This window comes from Ranitomeya variabilis, chromosome 6 (genome assembly GCF_051348905.1).
Source record: "Ranitomeya variabilis isolate aRanVar5 chromosome 6, aRanVar5.hap1, whole genome shotgun sequence".
Taxonomy (NCBI): domain Eukaryota; kingdom Metazoa; phylum Chordata; class Amphibia; order Anura; family Dendrobatidae; genus Ranitomeya; species Ranitomeya variabilis.
The window spans coordinates 343,125,641-343,149,101 of NC_135237.1; the positions used below are offsets into that span (position 1 = coordinate 343,125,641).

General features: G+C 45.6%; 1 protein-coding gene across 1 annotated transcript in view; it reads left to right on the plus strand.

Moving 5' to 3' along the window:
- SYCP2L (synaptonemal complex protein 2 like) overlaps positions 1 to 23,461 on the plus strand; it is a 221,342-nt gene that overhangs the window by 164,131 nt on the left and 33,750 nt on the right. The window contains exons 24-27 of the mRNA XM_077269880.1: positions 7,268 to 7,320; positions 12,699 to 12,840; positions 13,220 to 13,299; positions 21,827 to 21,884. Coding sequence (XP_077125995.1) covers positions 7,268 to 7,320; positions 12,699 to 12,840; positions 13,220 to 13,299; positions 21,827 to 21,884 — 333 coding nt within the window. The remainder of the gene's footprint in view (positions 1 to 7,267; positions 7,321 to 12,698; positions 12,841 to 13,219; positions 13,300 to 21,826; positions 21,885 to 23,461) is intronic.

The following is a 23,461-nucleotide window of genomic DNA, read 5'->3' on the forward strand; positions in this document are numbered from 1 at the left end:
GTTTTGTGGAAAAGCAGATGTTAGATTCTGTAACAGTCTCTGCCGACACTCCTGCATGCGTGAATCCCTTTCTATGGCAGGAATTATTTTGCCAAATTTGCTTTTGTACCAGGGATCTAAAAGTGTGGCAACCCAGTAGTTGGCATTACTTCAGATTCTGACAATCGAAGGGTCATGTTGCAAATAGTGCAGCAAGAAGGCACTCGTGTCTTGTGCATCCAGGAGGACCAAGTCCTTGATATCTTGGTGGTGGCGAGGTGAGAATCATGCTTCTTTCGTCTGCCTTCTCCCCCCAACCACGCACAACAGAAATTTCATCAAGGTCTCCCTCGTCTGATGAGTCTTCCATGCCCAGCGCCAGTTCGTCCTCCACTTCTTCCTCGCCTCCTGCACCTTCCTCATCAGTTTGGCTGCTACCATGCGCCCTCGGTAATCCCTCTCCCCCTGCTTCCAATGCCAGCCGCCTTGGTGCTGCCAACCTTCTTGACCTTGGAGATATGATCCCTTCTGCATACGACTCCTCCTGTTCCTCCTCCTCCTCTTGTTCCACCATCCGACTCCGGACACTGTGTAAGGTGTGCTCCAGCATGTAAATCACCGGAATGGTCATGCTGATAATGGCATCGTCAGCACTAAACATCTTCGTTGCTATTTCAAAACTGTGCAGAAGGGTGCATAGGTCCCTGATCTGAGACCACTCCTGCAGCGTGATTTGCCCCACCTCTTGATCTTGTTGGCCCAGGCTATATGTCATAACGTATTGCACCAGGGCTCGTCGGTGCTGCCACAGTCGCTGCAACATGTGCAGAGTTGAATTCCACCGTGTGGGCACATCGCATTTCAGCCGGTGAACTGGCAGGCCCAACGACTTCTGTAGAGATGCAAGTTGTCGAGCTGCAGGATGCGAACGGCGGAAGTGAGCACACAGCGACCGTGCCCTCTGCAGAAGCCCATCTAGTCCGGGATAGTGGGATAAAAATTGCTGGACAACCAGGTTCAAAACGTGGGCCATACAAGGCATGTGTGTCACATTGCCCCGGCGAAGGGCCGCACCCAGATTTGCAGCATTGTCGCACACAGCCTTCCCTGGCTGCAGGTTGAGTGGAGACAACCATTGATGGAACTCGGTCTCCAGAGCTGACCACAACTCCTCAGCTGTGTGACTCACATTTCCCAGATATTTCAATGTAAACACTGCCTGATGCTGTTGAGCCCTGGTGACAGCATAGTGAGGAGGTGTGCAGGATTCCTTCTGCGCAGTTACAACGCGGGTGGCATTACCAGACAGGCTTTGGGTGCAGGTAGAGGACCGAGAGGAGGTTGAGGAGGCAGAAGCAGTGGAGCAACTTCTAGATGCAGAGGATTGAGGAGCAACTCGTGGGGACGGCAAGACTTGGACAGCAGCCCCTTCTTCTGATGTCGCCGTAGTTACCCAGTGCCCAGTCACTGACATGTAACGCCCCTGTCCATGTCTACTCATCCAAGTGTCTGTGGTGAAATGCACCCTGTCACACACAGAGTTTCTCAAGGAAGCAGTGATGTTGTGTGCGACATGCTGGTGTAGCGCAGGCTCAGCTTTCTTTGAGAAGTAGTGGCGACTGGGCATCTGGTACTGGGGCACTGCGACGGACATAAGGTCTCGAAAATCCTCTGTGTCCACCAGGCGGAAAGGCAGCATTTCTGTAGCCAACAGCTTGCAGATGGAGAAATTCAACCTCTTAGCTTTGTCATGGCTAGGAGGAAATGGTCTTTTACTTGTCCACATCTGAGGGACTGAGGGCTGGCTGCCCTGCTTAGACGGAGTTGAGTAGGGTGTCCCCGGCAAACTGCTGGTCTGTGAGGAAGGTGCAGGTGGAGATGTTATGTTGCCTTGATCAAAATGCGGTGTTGATGTCAGAGAGCGCTCAACACCAGCAGGTGTTTCCACTTGCAAATGTCCTGACAACCTGCCAATCACACTGGCTGCTACGGGTAAAGAGGTGGAAGGTCTGCATCCAAAACCAAGTGCGATGCACTTGATGGGGCAGACGGTGGTTGACCCGGCCCACTAGGCCGCATTGTAGCACAGTGAGCTTCCCACTGCAACTTATGCCTCCTATCCATGTGACGGTTCATGCATGAAGTACTCAAACTAGTGATTTTTTTGGCCTCTACTGAGATTTTGTTGACAAGTCTTACAGACAACATGAGTTGGGTCATCCTTTGAGATGTCAAAAAATACCCAGGCTATGCAAGGCTTAGAGCCCGTGTGACCTGAAGAGCCCCCACGACTTCCGGTCTGAGGCACAGTTGGGGTTGAGGATGCAGTTGATGACATGCTTCCAGTACTCAGTCTCTGTCCAGGAGGGCGCACCATTACCTCATCGTCAGACTCCTCACTAGCATCCTCCTCCACCTCCTCTGCTGACCTCATGGACTGTCGGACTGGGGGTTGACAGTAAGTGGGGTCTACAACCTCGCCATCATCATCCTGTGTATTATCACACCCGTCGTCCTCAGAGCCAACCTCTTCCTGTCCTGACCGAAAAGTCAAGTTTTCGTTCCAACCAGGTATCTCAGTCTCATCATCATCTTCCTCATTGTCTCCACCAACAGGAGTTACAGTTTGGGAACGAGGGTCTACATTATGCTCAGAACCTTCTTCATCTGGGCCTGGATCCGACTCGCAAAGATTCTGGGCATCAGTGCAGATCATTTCCTCGTCTAGATTCACAGAAGCTCTGGAGCAGACCTCTGATTCCCAGGCTATAGTATGCTTAAACAGCTCTACAGACTCAACCATGTGTGTTACCCCATGCTCAGACGGGGGCAGCTGGAGACTTGGGAGCTGTGAGGAAGCAAGTGCGATTGGGGTGGCAACTCTGAGGACTGGAGTAGTTGTGATGTTGAAGTTGACATGGAGGAGAGCCCACTTGAACAAGCACTTGATATCCGTTCAAGCACCTGCGGTTTTTGTGCCTCATCTGGAATTTTTGGCGATGCTTGTAGCGATGGTCGTAAGAAAGGGATCATATCAGATTGTCCACGAAAAGAAGTAGACATCTTACTTTGGCTGGAAGATGGTCTTTCTTCTGCAGATGTTACTGTTGCTTTACCACCTACCCCACGGACACAACCTTTTTTTCCCTTTCCAACACCTATTCCCCATTCCACCAGCAGCAGGCCTTTTGTCACTCATTTTAGTGCTTAACTAATTGGCAACTCTGTATCTGTAGTTGTTGGCATGAAAACCGAGCAGAACTGAGTGGCCAAACTGTGGTACTAGGCCCAAAACTATTAACTGGATTAGATGCAGTAAAAATTGATACACAGGCGGTATAGTTTGTTTCACAGGCGGGCTACTCTGCTGACGTGCAGACACTGCTCCTAGGCCCAAAACTATTACCGTATATACTCGAGTATAAGCCGAGATTTTCAGCCCAAATTTTTGGGCTGAAAGTGCCCAACTCGGCTTATACTCGAGTCACGGTCGGCGGGTGAGGGGGAGAGGGCGCCGAGGCATACTTACCTAGTCCCGGCGATCCTGACGCTCCCCCTGCCCGTCCCACGGTCTCCGGGTGCAGCAGCTCTTCCCCTGTTCAGCGGTCACGTGGGACCGCTCATTAGAGAAATGAATAGGCTGCTCCACCTCCCATAGGGGCGGAGCCGCATAATTCATTTCTCTAATCAGCGGTGCCGGTGACCGCTGACAGAGGAAGAGGCTGCGGCACCGAAGACCAGCTGTCCGGGGGAAGGAGCGGGACGCCGGGAGCAGGTAAGTATTACATAGTCACCTGTCCTCGTTCCACATGCCGGGCGCTGTCTCCATCTTCCCGGCGTCTCTCCTCAGTGACTGTGCAGGTCAGAGGGCGCGATGACGCATATAGTGTGCGCGCCGCCCTCTGCCTGATCAGTCAGTGCAGAGAGACGCCGGGACGGGACGCTGAGGAGCTGCAAGCAAGAGAGGTGAGTATGTGTTTTATTATTTTTATTGCAGCAGCAACACAGCTATGGGGCAATAATGGTGCAGAGCACTGTATGGCACAGCTATGGGGCAATAATGGACAGTGCAGAGCACTATATGGCACAGCTATGGGGCAATAATGGTGCAGAGCACTGTATGGCACAGCTATGGGGCAATAATGGTGCAGAGCACTGTATGGCACAGCTATGGGGCAATAATGGTGCAGAGCACTATATGGCACAGCTATGGGGCAATAATGGTGCAGAGCACTATATGGCACAGCTATGGGGCAATAATGGTGCAGAGCACTATATGGCACAGCTATGGGGCAATAATGGTGCAGAGCACTATATGGCACAGCTATGGGGCAATAATGGTGCAGAGCACTATATGGCACAGCTATGGGGCAATAATGGTGCAGAGCACTATATGGCACAGCTATGGGGCAATAATGGTGCAGAGCACTATATGGCACAGCTATGGGGCAATAATGGTGCAGAGCACTATATGGCACAGCTATGGGGCAATAATGGTGCAGAGCACTATATGGCACAGCTATGGGGCAATAATGGTGCAGAGCACTATATGGCACAGCTATGGGGCAATAATGGTGCAGAGCACTATATGGCACAGCTATGTGTAATAATGGTGCAGAGCACTATATGGCACAGCTATGGGGCAATAATGGTGCAGAGCGCTATATGGCACAGCTATGGGGCAGTAATGGTGCAGAGCGCTATATGGCACAGCTATGGGACAATAATGGTGCAGAGCGCTATATGGCACAGCTATGGGACAATAATGGTGCAGAGTGCTATATGGCACAGCTATCAATTATGAACGGTGCAGAGCACTATATGGCACAGCTATGGGGCCATAATGAACGGTATGGAGCATCTATTTTTATTTTTGAAATTCACCGGTAGCTGCTGCATTTTCCACCCTAGGCTTATACTCGAGTCAATAAGTTTTCCCAGTTTTTTGTGGCAAAATTAGGCGGGTCGGCTAATACTCGGGTCGGCTTATACTCGAGTATATACGGTAACTGGATTAGATGCAGTAAACATTGAGATACACAGGCGGTGTAGCTAGCTTCACAGGCGGGCTACTCTGCTGACATGCAGTCACTGCTACTAAGCCCAAAACCCCAAAACGATTTACTGGGTTAGATGCAGTAAAAATTGAGATACACAGGCGGTGTAGCTAGCTTTACAGGTGGGCTACTCAGATAACTAATAAATCAGATATGTAAACCACTTATATGTTAAAATAATGCGTCATGCACTCAAATTGACATAAATCATCCACAAAAAACAGTGCAAAAAAAGACTTAATAAAATTATTATTTTATTAGAATTCATACATATAAAAAACTAAATTTGATCAAATAAAGCTGATATACAGAAACACAAATGTAATGGTAAAATTAGACGCCACCCAAACAACATACATTAATAACATTAATAATCCTCCACAATGGTATAAAATAAACCAGCACTAATTTCCACAAAAATAGGACAATATATAAAAATAAATTGAGCAGAAAATGAAATAAATATTAATTTAAAAAAAAACAAAATACGTGTAAAAAAAGTGTGTATATATGTATGATGTGCATATAATCAAAGTGCAATGTGCTATATAAAGTGCCAAAGTATTCACACCTGGGCCTATAATACACAGGCCCATAAAACTATATGCACTACCAAACAAGAATGCTAAATAAAGTGCCCAAAATACTTCTCAATTCTTGTTTGGTAGTGCATATAGTTTTATGGGCCTGTGTATTATAGGCCCAGGTGTGAATACTTTGGCACTTTATATAGCACATTGCACTTTGATTATATGCACATCATATATATATATACTTTTTTACACGTATTTTGTTTTTTTTTTAAATTAATATTTATTTCATTTTCTGCTCAATTTATTTTTATATATTGTCCTATTTTTGTGGAAATTAGTGCTGGTTTATTTTATACCATTGTGGAGGATTATTAATGTTATTAATGTATGTTGTTTGGGTGGCGTCTAATTTTACCATTACATTTGTGTTTCTGTATATCAGCTTTATTTGATCAAATTTAGTTTTTTATATGTATGAATTCTAATAAAATAATAATTTTATTAAGTCTTTTTTTGCACTACTCAGATAACTATCAGACAATGCTACTAGCCCAAAAGGATTGGCTGAGCTAGATTACACCAAATGCTGTGACAAACACTTGCACATCACTGGCTCAGACCTGCCTGGCAAACAGTGCTATGAACTGCTGTAACCTACCCTGAAAAGGGCTGATATTACAACTAGTCCCGACTCCTCCCGACTCCCTAAACCTATCTCTCTGACAATTCGCTCCAAAAAAACACTTTGTCTGTATAGCACCCACAGCAACAGCGGTGCCGTCTAACACTAAGCTGCAGCAGTGAGGAAATGGTGGCGACGGGGCAAATGGCTGGTCCTTATAGGGCAAGGACATGTGACATACACAGCCAATGACACATGCCCTTGCTTGTGTGCATCACATGCACATTGCTGTGTGTGTGTGCACTGCTGATGGGCTGAGAGACTGCACCGCCCCTCTGTAAATGCGGGAAAGAAAAAAAAAAAAAATGGAGATCGGTGTTATTTCAGCACAGAGCTATCCCTCGCCCCCCCCTGCCCACTATACACTGAAACAGTCCATTAACAATGATAAACAGTTTTAATGTGCAAATCAAGCTAGGCTTTTGGTGAACGAACAGTTATCGAACAGAAACTTGAACAGCCGAATTTTAAGCAAATTGTTCGGGTTCGTCGAACGACTCAAACACCGCCCAAAACAGCTCGAATTTGAAATTGGCGAACAGTTCGACTCGAACACCGCTCATCTCTACACTTGAGCTGCCGGCTTTCAGTTGTAGAGGCGAATCTAGAGTGGCTACAGTCATTGCTCAATACACAGTGAGTGCCATCTGTAAGCAAACCCCGCCACTTAATTTCCTTCTGCTAGCCAGGCTTTTGGTTAGTATTCTATTAACCCCACATCTTTCTCTTAATATAATTTTTTGACCTGACGGGTTCCCTTTAAAATTTTATGAGGGTTAATGCAAGATTTCCGTACTCTGTTAAATTGTAATGCTTGACTAGGAAGTTGGATGGACACTTTTATATTAGCTATATATAAAAAAAAAAAAAAAAAAAAAAAAAAAAAAACTATGAAATCTTTTTAATTTGTTGCCTTTGTGCAAGAAGTAAACAAATTAGCCCATCTAAGCCTTGTCCACAAACTGAAGTGAGAAGTGTTTGTATACTCAGTACTTACTTTGTTTTAATTCTTTCAGTACTTCCTTTGTCTTCGTACAGTTCTGAGGATGAAAAAAAGCCCCCAAAGACGGTATGTTCTGTTTTTTTTTGTTTTTTTTATCTTTTGGGTAATATTAATACTAATGATGACAATATATCAGCTTCTATTACATGTATTTTCTTTACAAACTTTTTATTTTAGATTCATTGAAGCAAATTGTCCTTATGTACAATGTCCTACCATATAGTGCAGGGGTAGGGAACTTCCCATTCGCTGGCAGATTCCCAGGTGCGACAACCAAGTTTTGCCGGCTGCCAGCCCTTTAAATCTCTTCTTGCACTGTAAGCACAGGCATGCAGCATTCATTACTGAATGCATTGAAGAATTACATCCTGACACTGGCCAGTGCCAGCTTCTGTGTATACTCAGTGGGTGGAATTTGTTTGCAATGCGTGCCGTTCACACAGATGATGGCAGTAACCGCATCCCCAGTGTCTCCTGTAATGTTCATTCTGCATCCCTTTGGTTTCCTGTGATGTACAGTGGGTATAGAGAGTATTCAGACCCCTTTAAAATTTTCACTCTTTGTTTCATTGCAGCCATTTGGTAAATTCAAGAAAGTTTTTTTTTTTTTCTCATTTAATGTACACTCTGCACCCCATCTTGACTGAAAAAAACAGCAAGGTAGACATTTTTGCAAATTTATTAAAAAAGAAAAACTGATATATCACATGGTCATAAGTATTCAGAGCCTTTGCTCAGTATTGAGCAGAAGCACCTTTTTGAGCTAGTACAGCCATGAATCATCTTGGGACTGATGCAACAAGTTTTTCACACCTGGATTTGGGGTTCCTCTGCCATTCTTCCTTGCAGATCCTCTCCAGTTCCGTCAGGTTGAATGGTGAACGTTGGTCGTGGACAGCCATTTTGAGGTCTCTCCAGAGATGCTAAATTGTGTTTAGGTCAGGGTTCTGGCTGGGCTAGTCAAGAATGGTCACAGAGTTGTTCTGAAGCTACTGCTTTGTTTAGCTGTGTGCTTAGGGTCATTGTCTTGTTGGAAGGTGAACCTTCGGCCAAGTCTGAGGTCCAGAGCACTCTGGAAGAGATTTTCATCCAGGATATCTCTGTACTTGGCCTCATTCATGTTTCCTTCAATGGTAACCAGTCATCCTGTCCCTGCAGCTGAAAAACACCCCCATAGCATGATGCTGCCACCACCAAGTCTCACTGTTAGGATCGTATTGGACAGATGATGAGCAGTGCCTGGTTTTCTCCACACATACCGCTTAGAATTATCACCAAAAAGTTATATCTTCTTTTCATCAAACCTGAGAACCTTATTTCTCATAGTCTGGGAGTCCTAAAAGCCCAACTGGTGGAGGGCTGCAGTGCTAGTTGACTTTGTGGAACTTTCTCCCATCTCCCTACTGCATCTGTGGCGCTTAGCCACAGTGATCTTGGGGTTCGCCTTTACCTCTCGCACCAAGGCTCTTCTCCCAAGATTGCTCAGATTGGCTGGACAGCCAGGTCTAGGAAGACTTCTGGTGGTCCCAAACGTCTTTAATTTAAGGATTATGGAGGCCATTGTGCTCTTAGGAACCTTGAGTACTGCAGAAATTCTTCGGTAACCTTGGCCAGATCTGTGCCTTGCCACAATTCTGTCTGAGCTCCTTGGCCAGTTTCTTTGACCTCATGATTCTCATTTGGTCTGACATGGACTGTGATCTGTGAGGTCTTACATAGACAGGTGCCTTAACAAATCAAGTCCTATCAGTTTAATTAAACACAGGTCGACTCCAATAAGAAGTAGAACCATCTCAAGGAGGATCACAAGGAAATGGACAGCATGTGACTTAAATATGAGTGTCTAAGCAAACAGTCTGGATATTTATAACCATGTGATATTTGTTATTCTTTTTTAATAAATTTGAAAATATTTCTACATTTCTGCTTTTTTCTTTTTTTTTTTTTTAGTCAAGATGGGGTGCAGAGTGTACATTAATGAGAAAAAAATCGAACTTTTTTGAAGTTACCAAATGGCTGCAATGAAAGTGTGAAAAATTTAAAGAGGTCTGAATATTTTCCGCACCATTTGTTCCAGCACCAACTTCTGTGATGTATATGCTTCAGCATCTCCTATGTGAGGTGTAGGCTCCTGCCCCAGCTTCTCCTATTTATTGTTATTTATTTATATAGCACCATTAATTCCATGGTGCTGTACATGAGAAGGGGTTACATAACAAGTTATAGATATCGTTTACAGTAAACAAATTTACGATGACCGGCTGGTACAGAGGGGAGAGGATCCTGTCCTTGCAGACTTACATTCTACTGGTTAATGGGGAAGAGACAGAAGGTCGGGGGTGCAGCAGCTCCAGTGGTGGTGAGGCCTCAGCTCGAGTGGTGGTGAGTAGTGATGAGTGTACTCGTTGCTCGGGTGACCTCCGAGTATTTGTTAGTGTTAGGAGATTTAGTTTTCATTGCCACAGCTGAATGATTTACAGCTACTAGACAGCTTGTTTACATGTGAGGATTCCCTAGCAACCAGGCAACCCCTACATGTACTTAGGCTGGCTAGTAGCTGTAAATCATTCAGCTGCCGCGAGGAAAACTAAATCTCCGAACACTAACAAATACTCAGAGACCACCCTAGCGTGCTCGGGGAAAACCCGAGCAACAAGTATACTCGCTCATCACTAGTGGTGAGGTGTCAGAATGATTGTTGCAGGCTGTAAGCTTTCCTGAAGAGATGAGTTTTCAGGTTCCTTCTGAAGGATCCGAGGGTGGTGGATAATCGGATGTGTTGAGGCGTGGAATTCTAGAGGATGGGGGATATTAGGGAGAAATCTTGGAGGTGGTTGTGTGAGGAACGAAAAAGTGTGCAGGAGAGTAGGAGGTCTTGTGAGGATCGAAGATTACGTGAGGGAAGATATTGGGAGATTACTTCAGAGATATAGGGAAGGGGACAAGTTGTGGGTGGCTTGGTAGGTCAGTGTTAGTAGTTTGAACTGAATACATTGCGGAATTGGGAGCCAGTGGAGGGATTTGCAAATGGGAGAAACAGGGCAGTAGCAAGGAGAGAGGTGGATTAGCCGGGCAGCAGAGTTGAGGACAGACTGGAGTGGTGCAAGAGAGGTAACGGGGAGGCCACAGAGGAGGGTGTTGCAGTAATGGAGGCGGGAGATGATGAGGGCATGCACAAGAGTTTTAGTAGATTGAGGGCTGAGGGAGGGACTGATTCTGGAAATATTTTTGAGTTGGAGGCGGCACGAGTTTGGACGTGTGGTTTGTAGGACAGGGCTGAATCGAGAGTTACTCCGAGGCAGCGGATTTCAGGTGAAGGAGAGAGTGCGATGCAGTTTACCATAAGAGATGGGTATGGGAGGTACGTGAGATGGAGGAAAGATGAGTTCGGTTTTGTCTACATTGAGTTTTAGGAAGCGAGAGGTGAAGGAGGATATGGCTGATAGACACTCCAGGATTCTGGACAGCAGAGAGGTGACATCTGGGAGAGAGAGGTGGATCTGAATGTCGTCCGCATACAAGTGGTACTGGAAGCCATGGGACTTTGAGTTGTCCTAGGCCAAGAGTATATGGGGAAAAAAGTAAGGGCCCCAGAACAGACCCTTGAGGGACTCCAACAGAGAGATGGCAGGATGAGGAGGTAGTGTGGGAAACGCTAAATGTGCGGTTGGAAAGGTATGAGGCAATCCAGGATAGGGCAAGGTCTTTGATGCCAAGGGAAGAAAGAAGCTGTAGCAGTAGGCAGTGGTCAACTGTGTCGAAGGCAGAGGACAGGTCGAGAAGGAGTAGGATGGAGAACTGTCTGTTAGCTTTTGCTGTGAGTAAGTCATTAGTAATTTTGGTCAGGGCAGTTTCGGTAGAGTGGTGGGGGCAGAAGCCAGATTGGAGGTTGTCAAGGAGAGAGTTAGATGAGAGGTGGGAGGAAAGTTGAGCATGGACATGCTGCTCAAGGAGTTTGGAAGCAAATGGGAGCAGTGATATGGGTTGATAGCTGGGCATAGCAGTTGGGTCAAGGTTAGTTTTTTTGAGGATGGGTGTGATGGTGGCATGTTTGAAGGCAGAGGGAAAAGTACCAGAATCTGACTGTGTGGGCGGAGACTGTGTGAGCTGAGAATATGTGCGTGCATGCCTCTGTCTGTGTGTGTGCAGGTGTCTTTGCCTGCCTGTCTGCGGGTGTCTGTTATGGCTATTGGCTCCTTCCCAGAATATTAACATCAGCCCTCATCAGTCTGCTTTCCCTCTGCTGGTTATGGAAATTATGTGGGAGCCCACACAATTTTTTTTTTTTTTTTTGTTCTTTTTGAAAAATACAGATACTGCGATATATAGTATGTATATGTGTACATATGTGTGTGTGTATATATATATATATATATATATGTATGTAAATATATATATGTATGTGTATGTGTGTGTGTGTATATATATATATATATATATATATATATATATATATATATATATATATATATATATACACACACACACACACACACACACACACACACACACACACACACACACACACACACACACACACACACACACACACACACACACACACACACTTGTTTTTTGTGCATAAACATTATATTTGAACATGGTATATGGCTGACACACACATATACAGCTCAGGCAAAAATTAAGAGACCACTGCACAGTTTTCTAAAACTCCCCATCTCTACATGTCTGACAGCCGTTCCATTCCAGTGTCATTTGAATTCCAACCAGCGTATTCCTCATTCTACTTAATGTGCTTCTGATTAGGCGATCACCTGAACCCTATCTTATTTAACAAGGGAAAGTATAAAAAAGTAATTTGAATGAAAAAATAACTTTTAACTATGCCAAATGAATTTAAAAGAAAGGTCTTGCGTGTGGAAAATAAGGGCTCAATTCTGGCTTTACTAGCAGAGGGACACAGTGATCTTCATGTTGCCTCCATCCTTAAAATTTCTGGACAAGGAAGTGAAAAAACAATTCTTTCTTTTTTTTTGCTAAATAATATATCTTTATTTAGCTTGCAGATCCGCAGAGAAAACCGCATGAAAATCCCCATCGAAACCGTGCGGATTTTCAACTGCGTTTTCTGCCAAAAGAGGCACAATCTGCTCAGATTTTTACAAAAGCAAATCTGCAAAGTGCGCGTTCCAAACTTTAGGATGGATTCACTAAAACACCTCTGTATACATCTATCTGAATAAGGTTTGTGTTTGTATTTTTAAGCAGACCTAACAAGCTGAGGACCGTATAGTTTTTGCCGCAAGAATTACATAATTTTTTTTTTTTTTTTAAAGAAATTGCAAAAGAGCCATTTCCAAATGTGGGGATTAGACCTGTTGTATATTCGTATCGCACAACAAAATGCAGCTGCATGGATCTCACAGCTCTATATTTAAGGAAGTGCTCCATTTTTCACTTTTTTTTTTCTTTGATATTTAAAGGTTAAATTGTCAAAAGATGAAGAAATTAAAAGGGAAAATAAGCAAAAAAGAGGTGTGGCAGAAAGTCTGTCTTTCTCTGATTTAAAACTGCCAGGTGTTTCAGCCCTGCTAACTCCTAGCAATTCTAATACACAAACCGCAGGTGGGTATGCGTTCCATTAAAAAAATTTGTGATTAAAAAGTCAAAAATAACACATTGCATGTATGTTCTTCTGGACAATGCATTAGGTCTGTAGACTAGTAAAGAGGATACATTAGCAGATGCTATGTAATCCGAGAGCAGCATAATGTAGGGACAGAGACCCTGATTCCTCTGATGCGTTACTTCTTGGTTGCATGTTGTAATTTTGATAGTCACTGATTTCTCTGCAGATCTAGCAGTTCTCTGAATGCTGAGCCGTGTATAACTCCGCTTACACCACTGATTAGCAGCTTTCTATGATTGCATAAGATGTTTGTAGAGTGATTCATTTGTGTTGGTATAATTGCTCTAAAATGCAGTTAATGCAAAACTTTTTCAGGCACTTTACATTTGTCTGACCTGGATCAGGACACCATGGATCCTCTAGTAGATGATTCTTCTGATGGCGCGTTAGAAGTGGTAAGTTTTTAGTCTTACAAAACTTAGAGGAATAACATGTCTTTAACCCCTTTCTGACATCTGGTGTGATAGTAAGTCGATGTCTGACACCCCTCCCTTTGATGTGGGCTATGGTGGTGAGCCCACATCTTTCCCGGCACATGTCAGCTGTTATGAACAGCTGACAATGTGCCTGGAACAGCCGCGGGTGGAATCGTGATCTACCAGCGGCTATGAGCCCATTAAATGTCGCTGTCAATTTAATATGCACTTACGGCAATTGCGCCAGAAATACGCCCCTCGGTGATCCCCGTCACGTGATCGTGGGTCACCGATAGGTTGGCATGACAACCAGGAGTCTCCTGGAGACCTCTATATGGTTGTCACTGCCAGATTCCTATGAGCGCCGCCCGGTTGTCGGCACTCATAGCAAGTGAGGTATTCTGCTACATACAGGTGATCTGATAATCACCTGTATGTAACAGAGCCGATCGGGTTACAGCAGCTTCTAGTCTCCCATGGAGACTATTGAAGCATGCCAAAAGTGGAAAGAGATGTTTTTAAAAATGTAAAAAAACAGGGATTTTTGTGTACTCGCGTAAAATAATTTTCTCCAGGCCACTCATTGGGGGATACAGGACCATGGAGTGTATGCTGCTGCTACTAGGAGGCTGACACTAAGTGAATACAACAAAAGTAGTTCCTCCTCCTCTGCAGTATACACCTACCACTGGCTCTAGCCAAACCCAGTTCAGTGACAAAGCAGTAGGAGATCAGACCCATTAAATATGGGTACAACATGTCAAACCAAAGAAAAAACATAGCCATCAAGCCAAAAGGGTGGGTACTGTGTCCCCCAAGGAGTGGCTAGGAGAAAAGGATTTTACGGTGAATACACAAAAATCCCTGTTTCTCCTTCGCCTCATTGGTGGACACAGAACTATAGGACGTCCTAAAGCAGTCCCTGGGTGGGGAAACGACCGGACAGACAAAACCTCACGCACCAGCTGCCTAGAGATGCGAAACTGCCGTCTGAAAGATCAGTCTTCCCAGGCTGGCATCTGCCTGAGTGTGAAAGTTGTAGTGCTTTGAGAAGGTGTGCCGACTGGACCAAGTCGCAGCCCTGCAACCTGTTATGCCGACGCCTGGAGCCGAATGGCCCAGCACCCACCGAACGAGTGGAGTGTGTCTTAATCCCCACTGGGATAGGCTTGCTTCTGACCTTTTAAGACTCCTGAATAGCTGAGCGAATCCGCCTGGTTATTGTGGACTTGGAAGTGGCTAGTCCCTTGCGGTGACCCACAGGAAGAGCGAAAAAGGCTTCCGTCTTGCGGAAGGACGCCGTGTGGAAGATGTATCTTCTGAGAGCCCTCACGAGATCTAGAACATGGAGAAAACTCTTAAAACGGCGTATTGGTGGCTGCAAAACGATGACAGGACAATGTTCTCGTTTTGTGGAAGGAATTGACCACCTTGGGTAAAAAATGACAGGGATGTTGGAGACAGGAAAGAGCGGCTAGCTCAGATACCCATCTGATGGAAGTCACCGCAACCAGGAAGGCAACCCTCTAGGAAAGGGGAGTCAGAGAAATGTCCTGCAGCGGCTCAAACGGAACTTCATGCGGAACGCCAAGGACCAAGTTAAGGCCCCAGGCATCCAGTGGCCCTCTGTAGGGGAATACCATGTGGGAGACCCCCTGAATGAAGTCTGCACCTGCAGCTTAGAAGCAATCCAGCACTGAAACAAAACTGATAAGGCAGAGATCTGTCCTTTGAGGAAACTAAGCGCTAGGCCTAAGTCCAGCCCGGTCTGAAGGAACTTTAAAATAGAACGGCAAAGGCAAGAGGAGAATGCAGGCGTTCCCTTTACCATGCGAAAAAATACTTTCCACGTGTGGTGATAAATGTGCCCTGATGCAGGTTTCCAAGCACTAAACATAGTGGAACCACTTCTCGGGAGAACTCAACTTGAGTTAGGACCCAGTATTCAATGGCCAGGCTTTTAAGCACAGGGCCTCAGAGTTCTGGTGGCAAAACAGGCCATGGGAGAGAAAGTCTGGTCGATTTAGTAGCCACCTGGGAGTGTTCACCATGAGCTATACTAACTCCACGTACCACGCCCTGCGAGGCCAGTCCAGAGCTACAAGGATCACCGGAATCCCTTCCGCCTTGATCTTCCTGATAACCCTTGGAAATAACTTACAAATCTGTTGGAATACCTCCGGATGAAGTGACCACTCTCCCACTCTCCCAAGGCCAGACCCTGACGGCTGATGAAGTCTGCCGCCCAGTATTCCACGCCCAGAATGTGAACCTCTGAGATGATATACGCTACAGCTGTGGCATTGTCCGACTGTATTTGGATGGGACGACTTGCCAGGAGGTGATGGAACTGCCGGGGTAACAACAGTCGCCCGGATCTCTAAGACATTGATCAGAATAAGCGACTCCCGAGGAGACCAGCGCCCCTGGGCCACGTGATGATGAAAGACAGCCCCCTCCAGAGGGCTGGCGTTGGTGGTGACCATCAGCTATTGTACTGGGAGGAAAAGATTTTCCCCTGGGTGAGGGAAGACTGTAAAGTCCACCAACTGAGCTCCCGCTTGACCTGCTGAGACAAGCAGCTTAGACGGTCAAGAGAGAATGAATTCTGGTCCCAGGCCAAAAGTGAGGAAATGGGCGACAAAGTGCCCAGGCCCCCTGCTGAAGGGCTCTGACCTTATTTCTAGGGAAAATTACCAACCCTTGGGAGGATATCTGCTGAGTCGGGACCGGGGAAGATTTAAGTTTATCAGCCAGCCCAGGTGTGAAAATGTGTCCGAATAGATGCGGACGCCTCCATGTAGTCTTGGAAAGACTGCCCCTTGATCAGGAGGTCATCTAGGTATGGCAGAACGACTATGCCCCAAGAGTGCAGAATGGACATGATGACCACCATGACAATGGCCTGGGAGCGGTGGCGAGGCCGAAGGGCAAAGCCGTAGACTGGAAATGTTCCTCTCGGACGGTGAAGCGCAGGAACCTTTGGAAGTGATGACAGAGTGGGGGGATTCCATCCTGAAGTGCCGGATCCTGACTAACTTAAGTAACTTCAGGTCCAGGAGGGCTGTACTTTCCGTCCTTATGCAGGATCACGGCCAAGATCCCCATTTCCTTGTATATTGTAAGCTTGCGAGCAGGGACCTCACTCCTAATGTCACTGTTTAAATTGTCTTAACTTGTATTGAATTTATTGTCTGTACATGTCCCCGCTTAATTGTAAAGTGCTGCAGAATATGTTGGAGCTATATAAGTAAAAATTATTATTATTATTATTATTAAGATCAAGTAGAACCCCTAGAAACCTCTTGCTTTCTGGTACCAGAATAACGACCCCATCTTGGCATAACAAAGCGATGGCGCTGTAGAAAGGCCGAGCCTGCGCCACTGTTTTTTTTTTTGGGGGGGGGGGGGACAAGAAGGGAAGAACCGTTCTGGAGGTCGAAAGAAAACTCTATCTTGTATCCAAAAGATACCGGGTCTCTGACCATTTGTCATGGACAACGGAGAGGCAAATAAGTCGAAGTAGGAGTAGATGTCCGTCTAACCTAAGACAGTGAGTCATTGGGCTGAAAATCTGTGGGACTTGTGTCCCTTAGATCTAGTTTGCTTGGTTCGGCCCTTTCATGATTGGCTGATTTTAAACGGGACCTGGGTACTCCAGTCCCAATGAGGGAAATGCCCCGAGCTGGCAAAGGTGATTGCTTTGGCCCAGCTGGAATTGCTATGAAAGTGCCAGAAACTTGTCTGTTGTTGACGACGGAAAGGATGCCTAGTCTTTGCTGGGCAGGAAATTTACTGTATTTGGATGGGACGACTCGCCAGGAGGTGATGGAGGTGCCGGGGAGAAAATTTACTGTTTCGTCCTGTGGCGACATAGATAAGATGATCCAGCTTCTTACCAAATAAACGCCTGCTCTGGTAGGGCAGAGACCTCAAGGACTTTTTTTCTACACAGTCTGCTCACCATTCCATGAGCCACAGTGCCCATAAGATGGTGATGGTATTTGCAGCTGTAAGTGCAGCACAGTTAGCCGCGTCTAGGGATGCATGCCACAAATATTCCCCGGCCGAGGAGATGTGCTTGGCTAGTTCTGCTGCTTCCAGAGGAAGGTCACTGTCCTGTATGGTCCTGCTTAGGGTATCAGCCCAAGAGACCAAAACTTTAGATATTCACACCATGGCAAAGAGGGGGAGAGTGCCACACCCAAAACCTCGAGAGAAAAACAAAAACGAAAGGGCCAGGTTCTCTGTCGGTCAGTGGGTCTTTAATTGAGGAATCATCTGGTAAGAACAGAAGGGTTTTCAAGACCAAGCGGAAGCCAAGCTGATCCATTGGAGGGGATTCTTCCCATTCCTTCCGCAATCAGGGGAAAGGAGTATCTTGCCTTTATTGGCTTATGACTTGCGATGCGTTTGTCCAGTTCCTCTCTGTGCCGGCAAACTATGTCCTAGCCTTCCATCTACCCACTCCGAGGTCAGAGGAGGGGAAAAGAACCATCCGTCTTCCTGCCATCACCACTGTTTATCTGGGTGACGGGGAGGGGGGCCACACGGACACAGTAAATGCCTCTGGACATCCAAGGGGTTAACTGTCCGAGGATGGGTTGGTTCGAGGCTGCTGGTCCAGCACCGGGGAAAAAGGGCGGTATGATCCTGAGTACAGAGGGGGGGGGGGTACGTGGAGGCGACACTCCACGTTCCCATCTGTTGCTGGTATAGGGAGAGCGGTACCCTGAAGGCATCCTTCACCCTGGAAGATCACAGGCATGTCCATAACAAATAACTGTGCAGGAGTCGGTACGTGGAGGCGACACTCCTCGTTCTCGCCTATTGTAGGTTTAGGGAGAGCGGAACACTTAAGGGGTAATGTGAGGTGAAGGAATTCTCTGAGACAGGCTGGCGAAGGCCCCTGGATAGAGGATACCATAATAAGGTTCCTCGCATCATGTTCTCATACACTTTATGCATTTAATTAGCCCTCTGTGTCTGTACTGTTACATATTTAGGCTATTAACTGGTTCATGCAGCTTTACATGAACACCCGATTCTTACACTATGGCTGGTCTGAACAACGAAAGCAATTGTTACCATCCACCTCTCGTGTTTCCCCTTTTCCTCATAGTTTGTAAGCTTGCGAGCAGGGCCCTCACTCCTCTTGGTATCTGTTTTGAACTGTGATTATTGTTATGCTGTTTGTCTGTACAAATCCCCTCTATAATGTAAAGCGCTGCGGAATATGTTGGTGCTATATAAATAAAATTATCTCTTTGCCAGTAACATCTGACTGTGACAGGGACGAAGTCCGCTCAGGGGGACTAGGTAACCTTGGTTCGTTAGCGGCAGAGGGCTCCTGAGCACAGCCGGGATCACAATCCCTGCAGGGTGGGATACTATGTCCCCCCGTGGTAACAGTCGGGCAGGTAGTACATGAAGTGAAGTACACCATAGATGTCTTAGGGAGTGACATAATGCACTACAGTATGCCCCCTGACTTCTTATACTGTTAACATCCTCCAATAGGGCGTGTGAAGGAAATGCAGGGAAGGGCCAATGCAGGCTGTGTGTCTGCTGCATGGTCATGGCTCTTACCCAGGTCTGTGGATCCATTTTGTCTCCTTTAAAAATGCCCTGGGATATGCTTGTCGCCTCATCACTGCAGAGGAGGAGTTAATTTTGTTTATATTCACTTAGTGTCAGCCTCCTAGTAGCAGCAGCATATGCAGCGCCCCAGAGTCCTGGTCATTGCAGTACTGTCGCTCCGCCACTAAGGGGAGTGATGCTACGTCTGATTGCACTAAAGGAGTTCACCTGACCAGGTATCGCAGACACACACTACACTCCACACTCCGGCCACCAGGGGGGTGGTTCTATCTATTAGGCCACTCCTCGCACTCTGGTAAAACTGGGGGTTGGACAGGAAGTTAGGAAGAAAGTAGCTAGGGAGAGCTCAAGAGAGGACCTGTCAGGGGTGGGATCCTGACAGCGGCCTAGGACAGACAGAACGTTACGGAGCCGTGATTGAGTCTTATAGCGGCAGGCTCCTAAGAAAGGACACAAAGCAGATTATATTGCGGAGAAGTGAGAAGCGAGATCACAGCACAAAGGAGATAGAACCAGAAGGAGTCGTGCCCTTAAGACCGTGGCAACATCCTTCCTTCTGAGGCGCGTAGCCGGTGGCCGGAGCACCGAGGAAGTAAGAGACTCTACGTATTACTTCAAACAGCGGCAGGACAGTTAACTATAGGTTGGCTATCTCACCTAAATCACCTAACGAAGACAAAGGAGGCAATTGTGGGAGAGGGGCGTCTCTAGGGTCCCAGAATAACTCCAGGCCTACCCCGTCTTACGGGTGCGTCCTAGCCATATCATCTGGGGGACAGAGAACATCAGAACAGACACAACAGTTGTGAGGACTATCCCGTGGTGCTCAGCAGGGAGGTACTACAACACACAGGCTCTAGTAGGTAGGCACTGATTTCCACCTGCAAAGGGAACTCTGGATGTGCCTTCGGACCGGCCGGTCTCAGCCAGCCCAGTTAGCAGTGCTCTGGATTGTGGATCCCGAAGCCTTCAGTAAAGAGGTAAAGAGACTGCAACCCTGTGTCCTCGTTATTGATCGTGCCTTGCACCATGCACCAACCCCTTTCATTGGACGCCCCTTAGCAGGGTCACGGACCGGGTCTAGCCACCGTGACGACCCCAAGACAGAGAGGCCCAGTACCGAGTACCCCGCGGCCCTGCGTCTGTGGGAGCTCCACATACACCCCATGGTCCTGTGTCCCCCAATGAGGCGAAGGAGAAAATAAAAGTTCAACTCACCCCCGTTTCACCCCATTCAAAATTTAAAAAAAAAAAAAAAAATTAAAAATCAAACCTACAAATAGTTGGTATCGCCGCATTCAAAATTGTCCAATCGATCAAATAAAGAAAAAAGGATTAACCTGATCACTAAACGGCGTAATGAGAAAAAGTTAAAACTCCAGAATAAGGCCATGTGCACACGTTCAGGATTTTTCGCGTTTTTTTTCGCTTTTTTTGCTATAAAAACGTGATAAAAACGCGAAAAAAACCGCTTACATATGCCTCCTATTATTTACAGGGTATTCCGCATTTTTTGTGCAAATGTTGCATTTTTTTCCGCGAAAAAATCGCATCGCGGAAAAAAAGCAACATGTTCATTAAAAATGCGGAATTGCGGGGATTCCGCACACCTAGGAGTGCATTGATCTGCTTACTTCCCGCACGGGGCTGTGCACACCATGCGGGAAGTAAGCAGATTATGTGCGGTTGGTACCCAGGGTGGAGGAGAGGAGACTCTCCTCCACGGACTGGGCACCATATAATTGGTAAAAAAAAAAAGAATTAAAATAAAAAATAGTGATATACTCACCTTCTGATGGCCCCCGAAGTGTTCCCGCCTCTCCGGTGCATGCTCTCTCTTCCGTTCCTATAGATGGTGTGGTTCAGGACCTGTGATGACGTCGCTGTCTTGTGATTGGTCGCGTGACCGCTCATGTGACTCACGTGACCAATCACAAGCCGCGACGTCATCGAAGGTCCTGAACCACACCGGCATCTATAGGAACGGACGCCGCTGAGGAGATTGGCTGTCTGCAGAGGGTGAGTATAACCATTTTTTTTATTATTTTTAAACGTTCTATCTTTTACTATAGATGCTGCATAAGCTGCATCTATTGTAAAAAGTTGGTCACACTTGTCAAACACTATGTTTGACAAGTGTGAGCAACTTGTCAGTCAGTTTTCCAAGCGATGCTACAGATCGCTTGGAAAACTTTAGCATTCTGCAAGCTAATTACGCTTGCAGAATGCTAAAAAAACGGAAAAAAACACGCAAAAAAAAAAGCGGATTTCTTGCAGAAAATTTCCGGTTTTCTTCAGGAAATTTCTGCAAGAAATCCGGACGTGTGCACATACCCTTACTTATGCAATAACGGGCGATCAAAAGATCGTATGTAATCAGAATGGTATCATTAAAAACGTCGCCCAACAAATAAGCCCTCACCCAACCTGAGATCACGAAAAATGGAGACGCTATGGGAATTGGAAAATGGCGCATTTTTTTTACTTTTAACACAGTTTGGAATTTTTTCACCACTTAGATAAAAAAAAAAGAGCCTAGACATGTTTGGTGTGTCTGAACTCTATAATGGCCTGGAGAATCATAATGGCAGGTCAGTGGGATTGCATTTTTTTTTTCAGTTTCACTGTTTTCCAGTACACGATATGTTAAAACCAATGGTGGTGTTCAGATGTACAACTCGTCCGGCAAAAATAAGCTCTCACATGACCATATTGACAGAAAAGTAAAAAAAAAAGTTATGACTCTGGGAAGAAGGGGAGCAAAAAGTGAAAGCGCAAAACTGAAAATACCTCCGGTCATGAAAGGGTTAAGATCTCTCTGTAGACTATGGTCTTGTAAGGTTGTTTTGGTAAAGCACACATAGATGTAGCATCCTACATTTCAATATATATTTATTCATTTCAGGCGGAGGGAAGTGACACTGCCAGTAAAATGGATATTGGAAGCAATGAAGACCAGATTGGTATTTTTTTTTTCTACCCTATATAACCAGTGTTCTGCAAGTGTCTCAGTTGTTCCTCTGTAAAGGAATCACTGGCAGAGATTCTGGAGAAAAGTCCTGTCGGTCAATGGCTCTCCTCCAGTCAGTGGTTCTGCTGGCAGACAGGGCTCTCTTTCACAAGAAAGAGCCGATACGTTGCCTTTGGGTACCCTCACTTTAAGATGGACCTCCCCACATACATACCTGCGTCCAACCCCTAAACAATAAAGGGTGCAAGGGTAGTGCAGTGTCCAGTCTTCATAAGAGTTATGATAAGGCAAATGATCAGAACAGTCCAAGCTAAAACATCATCTATCAACAGCAATGGAAGCAATATTAATGAAAGATATATATATGAATGTACAAAATCTGATAGCACGTGCAGTTTCCAGCTTGCCCACGGAGCATAGATGGCAAGAGAGAAGTATGCGGAATACCAATGATGACATGGGCTGCTCGTAGGCCAAGGATGTAGCAGAGACCCCATATCTTACCACTGTAATACATGGCTTCTCAGGTATTAGAAGACAGATATTTTTCACTATTATTTTATTTTTCAATCCTGAACCATAAGGGTTCATATTTTAAATGATTCACATGAACAAAGCTAAGAGAATTTTCACTGCCAGTCACATAGCTATTATACAGATTATTTTAAACTCCAAATTAAGCAAGAAGAAACTCCATACAAATATTGTGAAACAAGAAAAAAGAGTGCGAACTGCAAAATATAGTAAATACAATAATTTATTTATTAAGAACAATGCATAACATTACAATCATGTAGCATATATGGGCAAGGTAGGATTCCTAGAAATCACCTGGGGATATATATATATATATATATATATATATATATATATATACATATATACACAAGGGTCTATAATGAGCAAGAGAAATTGGCAGTAAACTCATATGGATGGATGAAGAAAATAAAAATTTGCTGCAGTCCAACATAATTGTTTCAGCCAAGACCTGACCACCTTCAGTATACCGACTACTCAAGTGTAGTTTGTAACAGGCAAAATTGCTAATAATGAGACATCATTTAGCCACCGTGGGGTAATCCAGCCTCTGTTATGGAGTAAGTTCCTGTGTCACTGTTAGTAGTAGTATGCGATTTATAGTCCAGTTCAGCCGGATCCAGTGGTGGATGGTGGCGTTAGGGCAGCTCATCTAACGCGGTGTATAACAGTGTAAATTTGATGTGCTCTCTAAATAACTCAACACACAGCCATTAATGTATAAATCCTTGGCAACAAAAGTGAGTACACACCTAAGTGAAAATGGCCACCTTGTGCCCAAATTAGCCATTTTCTCTCCCCAGTGTCATGTGACTAATGTTACATGGTCTTAGGTGTGAATGGAGATCAGGTGTGTAACATTTGGGGTCATCACTCACACACTCATACTGATCACTGTAAGTTCAATATGTCACCTATTGGCAATGAAATCTTTGAGGATCTGAAAAAAAGAATTGTTGCTCTACATAAAGATGGTCTAGGTTATAAGAAGATTGGCAACACCCTGAAACTGAGCAGCAGGACGGTGGCCCA